At 36.4% G+C, this 14,248-nt stretch overlaps 1 protein-coding gene across 2 annotated transcripts in view; it reads left to right on the top strand.

Moving 5' to 3' along the window:
- NUCB2 (nucleobindin 2) overlaps positions 1-14,248 on the top strand; it is a 31,313-nt gene that overhangs the window by 11,602 nt on the left and 5,463 nt on the right. For both annotated transcript variants that reach the window (XM_062608883.1, XM_062608884.1), the window contains exons 2-11: positions 610-753; positions 1,595-1,702; positions 2,882-3,008; positions 6,308-6,411; positions 8,297-8,482; positions 9,078-9,168; positions 10,672-10,730; positions 12,239-12,331; positions 13,337-13,426; positions 13,974-14,144. In XM_062608883.1, the coding sequence (XP_062464867.1) occupies positions 610-753; positions 1,595-1,702; positions 2,882-3,008; positions 6,308-6,411; positions 8,297-8,482; positions 9,078-9,168; positions 10,672-10,730; positions 12,239-12,331; positions 13,337-13,426; positions 13,974-14,144 (1,173 nt within the window). The remainder of the gene's footprint in view (positions 1-609; positions 754-1,594; positions 1,703-2,881; positions 3,009-6,307; positions 6,412-8,296; positions 8,483-9,077; positions 9,169-10,671; positions 10,731-12,238; positions 12,332-13,336; positions 13,427-13,973; positions 14,145-14,248) is intronic.

Genomic DNA, 14,248 nt, shown 5'->3' with positions numbered 1-14,248 from the left:
AAAGCCCCAGACACAATTTCAGGTAGCATGAACTATTTTTTTAAGCATCTCTCAACTTGGAATATATGGATATAACAGGGATTGTAGAATACTTTTCTTGCTAATAAATTTTGGAGGGGTCCTAGGTCCAAATTAGACAAACTACTCCATTGTTGAAACAAAAACTATTGGCATTGCTACATGAAGATCTGATTCAGTGTCCATGATTATCTTTAGGAGTTTGACAGTATCTTCAGCAAAGACACCATCAGAGTAGGAATGTCATTATTAGTTATCCAAGACTTGGCCATCCTAAAAAAGTGTATGACCGTTGAGTGTTCCTACCTGTTCTGTGGAGCCATTGATAGTACCTCAACATGTTAAAAACCTCTCATTGGTTTCAGTACAACTTAGGTTTGCTATACAGCTGCAAGATAACATGCTTGTGGAAAAATAGCCTTTAAAAATTAGTGCTGTATTTAATTCTTTGATTTTTTAGTGTTCCTGGAGAGCAGTAGGACATGTGAAAGTGGGGTATTACAGGTATCTACGCAGGAACATAAAAAAATTCTAATCAGTACAGTATGATAACATCATTTGTTATTTTTCTGTGACTTGGTCTCATTTCAGATGAAGTGGCTATCTGTTCTGCCCCAACAGTGTATTTTGCTGATGACATGTCTTCTGATGGCACTGGATGCTGTACCTATAGACATAGATAAGACAAAGGTCAAAGGAGAAGGCCACGTAGAAGGAGAGAAGGTAGAAAATCCAGTAAGTTTAATGAAATTTATCTAGTTAAGTGTTTTTTTCTAATTGTTAGTAATCTGGCTATAGCAAACTCCCTGAAATTTAAGGTTTCTTCACTGGAGTTACTTGCAGGAAGGAAACTAATACTAGCCAGTATTGTCATACAGTCTGCCATCTACTATGATGAGGTTCCATTTAAATTTATTATTTTTTATTTTTTTCTTTTCCCCATGAGCTGCTAAAGGTGAGATGGCATATGGAAGGAATTCCCCAGCTAACAATAGGAAGAACCGCTTATTGTTCCACAGAGACTTCTTTAAAGCAATTGAATGGTGGCTTAGGAAATTCCACTTGGTGATTCCGGTTTTGTTGTTTTAAATAAGACATGAATTGCACTGTTTAAAACCCAAACAAAATACTATATTAGCATGACGGAACACTGGAACAGGCTGCCCAGGGAGGTTGTGGAGTCTCCTTCCCTGGAGACATTCAAAGCCCGCCTGGACACATTCCTGTGTAACGTTATCTAGGTGTTCCTGCTCTGGCAGGGGGATTGGACTAGATGATCTTTTGAGGTCCCTTCCAATCTCCAGCATACTGTGATACTGTGATACTGTGATGACAGATGCTTGTGTATTACATGGGTTCCTAAATACTTTTCTCCTCTGCCTTGTCAGTTACTGAAACAAGTGAATTGTAAATATAAGTTGTTATAGGACAGTGATGCAAATCAGAAGAAAAGAAGGTATGTGAGAAAGTACAATGCCTGAGTTACTGAGATTTAGGTTTTAGTTTAGTTGTTGTATTTAAACAAAATGAAATGTTTGGTGGTATATTTTTTTTATTTTACTTTTTTTTTTTTAAGGATACAGGACTTTATTATGATGAATATCTCAGGCAAGTAATAGATGTCTTGGAAACAGATAAGCATTTCAGGGAGAAACTTCAGACTGCTGACATAGAGGAAATAAAGGTAGGTACAATAAAAAAAATAAAAATAAAGACTTAAGGTTAGTTAAATACATAACCAAGAGCCACATATGTTGTATTCTTTCTTACTTTTTTTATACTCTTCTCAATTTTTGTGGGCTTAAATTTCCTCTCACTTTAATTTATTTAGGTATTTAACCTTTACTAGAACTTTGTTTTTAGTCAGGGGTATCCCATAGCGTAAAAAACCTCTAACAATGTATACTTGATGCATAGTTTCTGCCTTCTGCCTGTCTACTAAAAAGCCTGTTTCAGAATTCATGCATGTAGGTGAGTCTTCATGTGCATCAAAACAGCTGCAAGCATGGCTCTCACTTCCTGTTTCCTGCTAAATAATTTGGAACACTGTTTCGAACACAGAGGTTATCTGCCTTCTCAGACTGAGACAGTATGTATATAGGAAGAAAATAGACCTCTGTCTTTCTCAGCTGCTGTCTTTTCTTTTGTGCAAATCCACATAAGTACTCTCTCCAAAATGTCACCACATTCTTGTCTTTTCTGCTTTAGTTCCTGGCTCTAGGTGGTGGCTGTTTTGCATTCCATTCCCCTTTATGAACTAGAAATTCAGCCAGTGATGGATAGGAAACAGTATGAAGTGATAGACTTTAAAGAGAAGATCCTGCCTGTTGCATTTCTCCTAATTCCTCATGTTGCCATTAGCAGCTTTTGGCTCCTTCTGTCCTACATCTAGTGTAACCCTTGAAAGTTACTATCAATTTCCAGATCCTGATAAATATTCTTGCAATAAACATTGATAGCTGTTGCTGTGCTTGTACCTTCTCTCAAGTCTTACAGCCATCATCAGGTGGATGAAGAACACAGTACTATGTGTGCATCTCACAGTTCTTTTGAACTAATTTAAGAACATTTGATCTAGAAATTTCTCACTTAGACATTATTAGATATTGCTGCTTCAAGATCATGCTTTTACTCTTTGAAAGAGCAAAATTAGAAATTCTCTCTTAGGATTTCTGTACGTTTCTGTAACCATAGGCTTAAAAAATTTGAGTATGCACTTTGAAAAAATGTTGAGGTTCTTACAGCATGGTCTGCAGTATTGCCAGAGACTGCCGCTAGTCTGCTGTCTTGAAGCTCATGTGTAATGGGAATTATAAAGGCTACTTTCTTCTAGTTTTTATATGTAACTTTTGTTTTTTGACAGAGTGGAAAACTAAGCAGAGAGCTTGATTTAGTAAGCCACCATGTGAGAACACGGCTGGATGAACTCAAAAGACAAGAGGTGGCAAGACTAAGAATGTTAATTAAAGCTAAAATGGATTCTGTTCAAGGTAAGAATACAAAATTTAACTAGGTAAGTTAACAGATGGGATTGTGTTGGAAAGGTACCCAAAGTCCATCAGTTGTCATTGTGACAACAAAGCACTGTAAGCTGAAAGTAAATGTCCTTTCTGAGCTGGTCTAGTGCCAATAAAGAGCCATTTTTATAGGAAACTGGGGAGAAGAGCCATCTGTGTTTTATAAATAGCTAAACTTGATTCCGGCAGTGGATTTCTCAGATACTTATAATCCTTTTTCAACCGCTATTTTTGTAGTGCATCAATTTATAAATTACTCACTAAGAACTAGGAACATAGTAGGACTATGTTTAAGAATACAACATGACATAGCATTTCATGTCTTTACGGGGTAGAAAATGAATTATTTGGGTTTGTTGTTGGTTTTTTTTTTTTACAGTCAGTTAACACAAAAGTTTTCCTTTTTCTCTTTTTAAGCTCCCTTTCCACCACGTAGTTACTGTACAGCATTAAACCTTTCAAGGTAGAAGAATATTTTTTCTTTTTTGGGGGACAGTTTTAAGCTTTTAAATAAACAAAAACATTTGGAGTGAAATTTTTCTTTCATAGCATTTTCCTAATTGCTAATGGAATCATACAAACTCAGGGAATTTTTAAAATTAATAAAGTATGCAGGTTTCTAATTATTATGATTGCTGTGTGGTTTTGTGGTAAGTAGTGTTATTCCTTTTCATTTTTTTATTACTGAAGAATTCCTAAAGGTTGCATTTAGAACTAATTCTGTAAATTTCTAATTAGTGATTTCTTTTTGAAGAGAATTAGTTACTCGTAAACAAAGATCCTAATGATGGACTGCATGATCTTGCTTCCACAGTGTTGTTCAGTGTTGTTTTTTTTTACCCACAAAGAAGCTCTAATAAAAAGGGCTTCACTTGTTTATGCAGATTATTTTATCATTAGAAACATTTGCAGGTTGGGGGGGATCCCACTGAATTGAATAGGATATTTATCAATTTAAAATACTCCAAGAATAATGATCTGTCTTCTTTGCTAAGCCAAATTTAGAGGTGGCAAGTAGACTGACGAAGTATGCATGTACAAATACATGTTTATGTGGATATTACTAGGGTCAAGAAAGCACCAAATTAATTTGGGATAAAAGCTATTTGCATCATAGTACCTTTCCAATGAAGTGTTCAGGTGCTACCACCATGTAATTAATGAATAATAATATAGAGTTGGATGAGGGCATCAGATCACCTTACTGTCCTTTGCTTTATTTTAATGAAAGTTCTAGTCCAGAGAGTACAGTCCACTGGTAGCTAGGCAGTGCATACCTGTGGTAGGCCCTCCACAGGAGACAGTGCATTGCTTCACCTATCTGCCAGACCCCATGTTCATCTTCCTCAGGCAGCTCTTGAGCTGCCAAGAGCCTAGTCTCATGCTCCTCTTGCAGGCAAACAGTTCATTGATATCACGGTGACACCCGGTGAGACAGTTGACAACAGCTAAGGATACCTGATTGTGTTCATAGTAATTTGTGTATTTTGAATTTTTTTAATAGTTGAGTGAACTGATTACTTCTAGCCTTTTCTACTTCCATAAATGAAGAGAAAGTAACGGAGTGTGCTTTTGAAAAATAATTGCCTCCAACAGATCAGTTCTGTTACACATAAGTGTAAGATCTTATGTTTGGGAAAGAGCAAGAACAGATTATTGCAGTTCAAAATATTCAGATGACTGCTAAGATGTGAAAACACTGGGAGTAGGACAGTGTTTTGTAAAGTTGTTAATCAGCCCTGCCATTGTGTACTTCATGTCGCATACAGCAAGTATGGCCAGATTATCAATAAAATACAGCTGCATCTGTATACTTGGGCAACATCTTGGAACGTGTAAAAAAGCATTTTGTAGTAATAGCAGGCAAAGTTGTCTGATTTCCTTTTATTTGTTCTGTTAATCTTTTCTCTGTAACACCACTTAACCACTTCACATCTTGGTCATCTAAAACGAGAGAAAAAAAGCATACACACACCCCTGTTCTCTTCCCTGTCAGATGGATAAGGTCTTAAAATATATATATATATATATATATATATATTTGAGATCATATTCTGCATATAGTCTGTCCTGATCCAGACGTGGTTCTAAACATTTTCACCAAGATCCTACTAGATTGACCTGTACAGGACAGAAGAATGTTAGGGGTTGAGTCTCAAATAATACAGTAATGTGGCAAGTAAATACTACCAAATGGAATGAGTCTTTTTGTCTTTTCCCATAAGAATAAGAAATAGAGGAAAATTAGTTTGGGTTCTGTTTTTTTGTTTTGTTTTTGTATTTTTAACGCTTATTATTACACTTATAAAATGCTTCAAAAACAGGCTGAGGCTCATACATTTCAACAGAAGTTATGATCTCACCAGGAAGGAATGATGGTTGAAATCTGCCCAAGCCAGTGTTTGGTGTTTTGATAATACAGACACAGTACTGAGTGTAAGACAGTTTGCTAAAGAATAACATGTTCAAAATTGTGTTTACCAGGCTTTTTAAAAAACATTCTTTGCTAACCCATCTAGTAAAAGCTTGTCAAAATTGTTATACATAACACATCAACTGTATGCTGCTTAAGATAGCATGATTATCAAGCATTAGTAGTCAGAAGCCATGGTAACAGCTAGAAAAGCTTGTTGTAGAAATGCTTTGTTGTTAGTACATTGTGAATGGATATTGGTGGATATTGTTCCTGTTGTAAGGAAGAGAGAAATATTTGCAGCTTCTAGACACAGAGCCTGATTCTCCACTGTTTTGTATTTCTCAATTTGCACAAATAAAAGTTTGAATATCTGCTTATGTGATTTAATTTTACAATATATTGTGCATACATCTTTTGTCAGGTATGTGTCATTTGCAAAACGTACAAGCAATAGAAGAGTCAGACTTCTCCCAGTTCAGGAAAAAGGTGCAAGTTGTTAGCTTTGAAATGGCACATAAATTCAACTGTCTCATTTCTATAAAAGAGAATAAAATGTTTTTCTTGGTTTATGATGCTTAAATTGACTGTACTTTTCCTTGCTGAAATACAAGCCTTAATCAGAAGGAATATAGTGCAAATTGCTATCAAGTTTGTTGATATCCTTCAGGAAAAACAACTTTAGAAGTGTTGCTGTTGTTTCCTCCAACAGTGAAAAAGCCCTGAAGACTGAAAACAGTCCTCAGGGAGCCTCAGGTACTTACAAGACACAAGTACCCATATGAAAGTTTTTAACTTCGTGATCTCACTTGATTTCAAACTTATTTTAATGTTTTACATTTATATCTTGTTCTTTCAGACACTGGCATAGACCATCAGGCTCTTCTTAAACAGTTTGAGCACCTGAACCATCAGAATCCTGACACGTTCGAGCCTAAAGACTTAGATATGTTGATCAAAGCTGTGAGTGCTAGATATAAACTACTGTGGGGTTTTCTGGTATTAGTTATTATGTTTTTTTTTCTGTGATAAAAGCAAATCCTTTTACAAATACCACTATTTTATAAATGACATGCAGTTTTCTTTTCCAGAGAAAAGTCAGTTGTCTCCATTGCACACTTGAAAACTGTTGTCAATGTTCATTATGCTATATTACGCCCATAAATTTTGGGGTGGAATCTTAATAGGACTTGCATTCATGTGCCAGCACAAACCACTTCAGGAATAAATTACATCTTTCTGGGTGCCCTTAAATTAAATATGATTTCGATAGGGGTACCTTTTTCCCAAGTGTATTTGCTGCTTTCTGTTTCTGAATTATTTAGTTATCTATCAGAATTATATAAATAATCATCCCTAACCTGGCAATTTCAATTTTGATATCTATTACATATATGTCAAGCTGCAAAACCACAGCAGAGTAGAATTTAAGATACCAACATTAGAAGTTGCACATGCTAGGCATGACTTTCAGTGTCTATTTAGCAGATTCAATATCATTCACAGGTGTATGTGTGTGGGAGGTTTAGTGTATATTAAATAAAGGGGATGCAGTTAAGCTAAGCATTGCATGGCATTTTTCCAGCTGCTGGAAAAAACACACTTCCCAAGGGGAAAAAAAAGACTTTTATCTCAGATATGCTTTAGAGAACAATACATGTCTAACATGAGAATTTGACAGTTTTTATGTTTCCAAAATGAATTGTAATTTAGGGTGTATTTCAAGTTTTCTTTAATTTTTGTGGGTTTTTTTTACCCTTGGAAAATTTTATCTCAATTTTCTGTAAACTTGTTTTTTTTATATAGATCTAATGTTTATTGCCATCTCTGAGCATCACCTCTGGGAAACTTGTGAATGGCTAGGAGGAGCATATCCTCAGCAGGGCAGTTCTTTTATTATAATTTTTGTTTTGTCTTTTAATTTCTCAGCTAAGATTTGACAGAATGTAATGGGAATTTTGGAGGGGAGGTGTCTTTGCTTTGGAATTGGTTTTGAAAAGATACAGTGAATCTGAAAACTAAAATGTAAATAATGGAGAGACTATATTGGGTATAAGCATGTTACTTTGAAAAGTGCTACTAGATACATCCTTTTAATACCTTGAGCTGTCTGAGTGATGCATCTCTAAACTGTATGCAAGTACTTGTCAGAAATTCTCCCCTCACACTCTCTCTCTCCATATAATCTTGTTTTATTTTGTTTTTTAATTTAATCTGTGAGGTACTGGAATGGGTTGCCCAAGGAAGTTGTGAATGCGTGATCCCTGATGGTGTTCAAGGCCAGGTTGGACAGAGCCTTGGGTGACAGGGTTTAGTGGGAGGTGTCCCTGCCTGTGGCAGGGGTGTTGGAACTAGATGATCTTAAGGTCCTTTCCAACCCTAACTATTCTACGATTCTATGATTAAGCTACTACAGACTAACTCCCACTGTTAATGAAGGCACATTTTTCATTAAACTGGAGGGTAAGCTACAAATGCTCCTCTTCTGAAATAATCAAGGAGTTAATGGAACTATTTGAAGCTGCACTTCATTAGTATAGGAATTACTTGAGTTAATTTACTCTTAACTGATGAGCAAGGACAGTTTGATGCCATCTTGCAGTACTGTGTAGTTGCAGAAATCATCTAGTAGTTGAACCCTTGCAGATTAATTTCTGTGAAAATAATAAAGCGAGAAGCGCTGTTTCTGCATCACTGTCACATGAAAGGAAGCCCCCAACTAGTTACCTCACCTTTAAAAGGAGAATGGCAATATGGCCAGCCTTGCCCACGGGTCAATGATTTTAATGTCATGTGTTAACACAGTCATGTAGCATAATCAAATGTCTACACGTATCTGTATTTTTAGGCTACAAGTGACCTGGAAAACTATGATAAGACCCGCCATGAGGAGTTTAAGAAATACGAGATGATGAAAGAACATGAGAGGAGAGAGTATTTAAAAACACTCGATGAAGAAAAGAGGCAGCGAGAAGAATCCAAGTTTGAGGAGATGAAGAAAAAACATGGAGATCACCCTAAAGTTCACCATCCTGTAAGGCCACAGTGTATTCTTACACGATTGGGTGGAAACTTTTCTTTCCAGAGGGAAAAAGATAAAAAGAGCATTTGCCTCTTCTCACTGACATGGGAGCAAAGTGTGGGAACAATGCTGACAGCATTACAAACCTCCCCATTTTTCTGACAGTTATTCTATTTGCTGACAGAATTATTATTTACAAAGAAGCAAAATCTTATGAGGAAGAAGCCAGATTGGTATCTAAAACTGTAGGGCTCCCTTCATGTATTCCTGGCCTCCCAGGAACTGTATCACAGTACCATTTCCTCTAGGGAAGGCAAATACATTTCCTTCAGCTCTTACTCTACATGAGGCTGTGTGGCTATAACTGATTATTATAGGTGTTCCTTTCCACAGAATATGCATTTCCTCGACACTCCCTGTTTTCCTGGCCTTTCTGTCTACTGAAAGTATTAGACCTGACCAGAGGGGAATTAAGGAAAATTCTAGTGATTCCATTTGCAACTAATCAGAAAATAAAGACTTTCAAAGAAACTGTAATTCAGAGGTAATGCAGAAAAATTACACTTAATCACCTTTTGAATAGTTTTTATTTGTAACCAATATCTAGGGAAGCAAAGATCAGCTGAAAGAGGTGTGGGAAGAAGCAGATGGGCTGGATCCTAATGAATTTGACCCAAAAACATTTTTCAAATTACACGGTAAGAAGTTTAGCTTAATGAATGAGTGAAGTGACTTTCTTTTACTTTTGCTCAGGGCAAACTTGTTTTATGCTAGGGTGAAGTCTTATACCTTGAGCAATTTGAATGAATCGGAGGAGTACAGAGGAGAAAATAATTATGTTATTGTTTCTAAATCTAATGCAACATTTTAAATGGGGTTTAAAAGTTGAAAACAGGGTTTTGTTTAAGTACTCATAAAATCATACATCCAATGCAGGAATGATTCCTCATGGAAATACGAGAAGTTAGAGGGCTGTCCATATCTATAACTGCTTACAGACTATGCACTAGGAGTAAATAGGGGCGTGGAAAGCTGGCAACCCCACTTTCTCATCATGCCTGAAGATAAGTCCCAGACTCCACTTATCTTTGGAATAGTCACAGAAGTGCCAAACCTCTTCAGAGGCAAGGTTCCCTTAATAAAACAAAATCCAAAATGCACCACAGTCCTGCTTCTATATTTCTGAGCAGTTATAAACAATAAAATAGTAGCAGAGATGAGGATGCATCTCAGTGGGCTTTTTGCTTTTAATGTGATTATATACATGTGTAACCTTATATTCTGACATTGTTAAAGGCTTCATAATAAAGTATCCTGCCTGGCACTGGGCTGTGAAGAGCTGAATAGTACAGAGAATTTGACTAATCCCAAAAATGCTAATTTAACAGAAGTGTTTTAGCTTGAGTCTGAACTTTTATCTTGGTTTATACAATATATAAATATGTATTATACTTATTGAACCTTATTTCTTCTTTCTGGTAAAAGATCTTGAAAGATACTGTTCTGAAAATTTTTGGTAGCTTTTTTGTGCTAATTTTACCAAAACAGAAATAGCTGAAATAGCCTTTTGCCTTGGAGCTTAGTACATGTAAAACTTTGAAGCAATTAACAATATTGCATAATAACACTCATTTGAAGTAGTCATTCTCTTTCCATTTTAGAGGTAGTATAACAATATTCAGAGTAGAATGTCGGATAAAAGGTGCATTAATTATCAAGTATTTTCTTCTCTGCATTTGTCGTGAAAAATCATTCTACAGTGATCTCTTCTCAAACACATAGATTTTCACATAATTCTTTAGTTTATTTGGAGAGTCATGCTGTTGGTTAACAAATTTTTCCTACAGATTTTCTTTTTGCTCCTGAATATGTTTACAAACTTAGTTGTTAAATTGCCACAACTTGTCCTCAGCAATATTTTTTGGCAATTACAGTCTGTGGAGTTCTGTTGTGACCTATTTCAGTTTGCTAATCTAAGTAGGGAGATGGCTCTAGACTTGTCCAGACAGCCAAAAATGGCAATAGAGTTCAGCCAGTGCCTGATGAAACCTAAACAAAAAACAACCTATATAATCAGCATCTTGTTAAATGAGGTTTTAATCCACATGAGATATGTATGCTGATACTTAACTCATGGAGATCTACTACACATAACTACTTTCTGTAGATACTCAACTTGTATTTTCAACACTGTTTTCTAGATGTCAATAACGATGGCTTCCTGGATGAGCAAGAATTAGAAGCTCTGTTTACTAAAGAGGTAAGAAGTTCAGAAACAACTTGTTTCAATAAATGGTAGCAGGAATGTCTGTATTTTTTTCCAAGTGTATTTGGGGGCTTGGTACTACAAATTACAGTATTCATGCCAAGTTTTGTGCATCCTTAATGTTTCTGCAAAAGTGTAAAAATGTATCAGCAGGGAAAATAAAGTATTTGAAGCATAGGGCTCAGACATCAAATATCTAGTGCTCATGTATTTCTCTGCCACAGGATTGTCTGAGACTTTATAATTAATCTGCAGGATAGCTATTTCTGTATAAATTGCAGTGTAGAGAGCTGCGCTCAGGCTCTGGCTAGATGCAGCCTGGTAGAGGTTCTGAGGCTGGGTAGCTGTGCTCATTCAGTGCTTATCAACAAGTCATAAGGCTTGTTGAGAGAAAAAGGATCACGCTCATGTGATCATGGCTCAAAGGCAGCACCATGTGGAACTGGCTGCAGAAATTTCACATATTCTGTACTAGGTAGTTTGAAGCACATCTGATGAAGTGGACAGGCTCTTAGATTGTTTCAGCATTATCTTTTTGGTGTGTGAAAATACAAATATTACTTTGCTTCCCAGAGGAAAATGAGAGTGAAGTACTGAAATTTCTAGTGATGGGAATTGCAGAATCAATGACGAAACAAAAGGCCTTGGTCTTAATTTTTCCATAAGTTCTGTTTCAGTATACCAGGAAAAAAGCCCTGAACTTCCCATTCAGAGATCTGGTACTATGGCTGTCAATACCTACTCTTACAATTTTTTCTAGATTTTATGAGCCAGGGAGGAAATGTGCTATACATAATATAGAAACTTTTAACTTATAAATTCAAGTGACTGTAAATTTTTTAAAAAAATTAAATTTGCAAATACAGATTTTTAACAATACCTTGCCATTATCCCTTGTAATTCCATGAAGATTTATGGCACTCATTTCTGACAGATGTGTCTAACCATTTTGCAGCTTTGTCGTTTAAAAACAAATATTCTGGGACCTTTTAAATTACCTATGGATAAGCAAGCAAAGCTAAATGACTAAGAAAGCCAAGTAGAAGCAAATAAGCATGAACTCCCTAGAAAGACATTGTGCAAGAAAAGAAGTGGACCATTAAACTAAGCACTCAGTTTGTCTTCTGATGTCCTGAATGCTTACAGGGTCAGCTGCATGCTCTGGTAAAAAAGCTACTCATCCCTCTTCCAGAAACCATGTGAAAATTCTGCCTACTTTGAGTTAAATATTGGATCAGACTGGTCAATTTTACTGTAACTTCCACAGCACTGGATTACAACTGAACTTTCAACAGACCATATGAATTAACTGAAAACTTCATGCTTGGCAATGAAAGGCTTACTTGTTGCTTGAATGCTATGCTAAAATACACTCTCACTCTATTGGAAAAATGGTGAACTAATGTTTTTAGCAACTTCTCATGCTACTGTTCCAAATACACTCTTTCATTTGAATGAGCAGCCCATTCCCCAAATTAACATTTGCTAATTCTGAATTTCAGCTAGAAAAAGTTTATGATCCCAAAAATGAAGAGGATGACATGGTTGAAATGGAAGAAGAAAGGCTGAGAATGAGAGAACATGTAATGAATGAGGTGGGCACTGATAGTCAGTAGAGCTGCTAATTTCCTTCTGTGTTCAAGAAATACAGACCTCCTAACACAAAGGGTTGTCCAAGTACAGCAGAAAGGGATAACCCTGTCACACTGAATGCTGTTTCTGCTGTGATTCACATAAAGTTACAATACTCAAGCGCTGTCCCCATATTCTGATGTTTCTATTTAAGAAGTTCCAGAGAAGAAATGGTGCTGTAGCCTCCATCTTTTGCAGAGACTGAGATTCAGTGGAAATTCCCTATGAATTTTGTGTCAAACAGGGAAAATGGTAAATGTGCTTTTGACTTGTCAAACGTGTAAGATTTATGTTTGAGGTGAGAGAGTAGTGTCTTCTTGTCTCACCTTTGTCGCTTCCTAAGAAGTCTCACAGCTCAAGGTATCACCTATGACAGTGTATAGTTCTGACAGGTTTTCACCTTGGGAGACAGAGGAAAGGGAAGAGGGTATTTTGAACCACTGTGTTTTTTCACTCACATCTTTTCTGTATTCAACTATATTCCATAACCTTGAGCAACATAGCAAGCCTGGTCTTCTGTTAGTCATAAAAGGAAGCATTTCCTTCCTTACCCTTAAAGGATTTTGACACAATTCAGTCGGGTTTTTTTTCATGTTTCAAAACCACCCATCCAAATGTGGAGGTTACTCTGACTCAGAGTTACATAATTATTACCAGAAAGCTACAACACATTTTAATCAAAAAAATCAAGCATTCCACTATTAGCACTGGGGCTGTGACCACAAATAATGTTTCCAATAAAGCCAATGGATTTGGAAGTAAAATATGAGGATTTACTTTTTATCTCCTATATTGTTAAGTTATATAACCTTTTGAGAGAAGTTGTCAGAAGTGGCAGGCACTCCCTTAAAAATGAGATAGTTTAAAAGTATAACGGTCATATTTTAAGATATTGGCATGATGAAATTAAACATTAGCTCCACCAAAACCCATCCTTTACCTTGAGTTTAATTTTTTGTTTTAAATAGGTTGATATTAACAAGGACCGGCTAGTGACTTTAGAAGAGTTCCTGCGAGCTACAGAGAAAAAAGAATTTTTGGAGCCAGATAGCTGGGAGGTAATGTGTTCCTAGTGCAGCATATGGTACTACATCACTCTAACCAGGAAACCAAATGGCATGTCTCTGACCTTTGCTTTTTTCAGTTCTGTTTTGGTATGTGTGTGGTTAAGCATCTTAGCTAAATGCAGTGTACAAATGTAACAGAGTAATGTAATGCAGATGTACTCTTTATGGTGCACACACAAACAGAAAAGGCCTTGCGCCACCCTGTGGATTCTAGAAGAGTGTTTCCCTCATTTCAAACAGAAAATGAACAGTTACGAATCATGAGGGAGGATGAGAGCTCAGCTGGAAGCAAGAGGAATTTTTTCTCCTACCTCTAAATCTGTAGTAGAATTTTTATGAGAAAATAGCTGACAAATGGCTATTTTGCTGTTTCTTAAAGTGAGTGTACTAACCCTTTACGGTGTCATGCCTGAGTATTTACATGAAAATTCTGAGGGTTGTTTAGTGAACTGTTCAATTCATCTAATAAGTTCAGTGGGAAGATAATAAAAATATATAAACATTCTGGCTAAATACATTTGTATGTATTTTGTTGCAGACACTAGATCAGCAGCAGCTCTTCACTGAGGATGAGCTGAAGGAATTTGAAAGTCATATTTCTCAGCAGGAAGATGAACTTAGAAAGAAGGCTGAAGATCTTCAGAAGCAGAAGGAAGAGCTACAGAGGCAGCATGACCAGCTTCAGGCTCAGAAACAAGAGCTTCAGCAGGTACTTACGAGAACAGAATTTTTTTTCCTATTCTGTATCCTCATATGTGTAACAGCTCATTACAGTCCCCAGCTGTGAAGTGTTCTTTACCTTGATTTCTCATA

This window comes from Pezoporus occidentalis, unplaced genomic scaffold (assembly GCF_034315485.1).
Source record: "Pezoporus occidentalis ecotype Australia unplaced genomic scaffold, CSIRO_AGI_Poc_V1 ctg131, whole genome shotgun sequence".
NCBI classification, from domain to species: Eukaryota; Metazoa; Chordata; class Aves; order Psittaciformes; family Psittacidae; genus Pezoporus; species Pezoporus occidentalis.
This window is presented reverse-complemented; position numbering and strand designations above follow the sequence as displayed.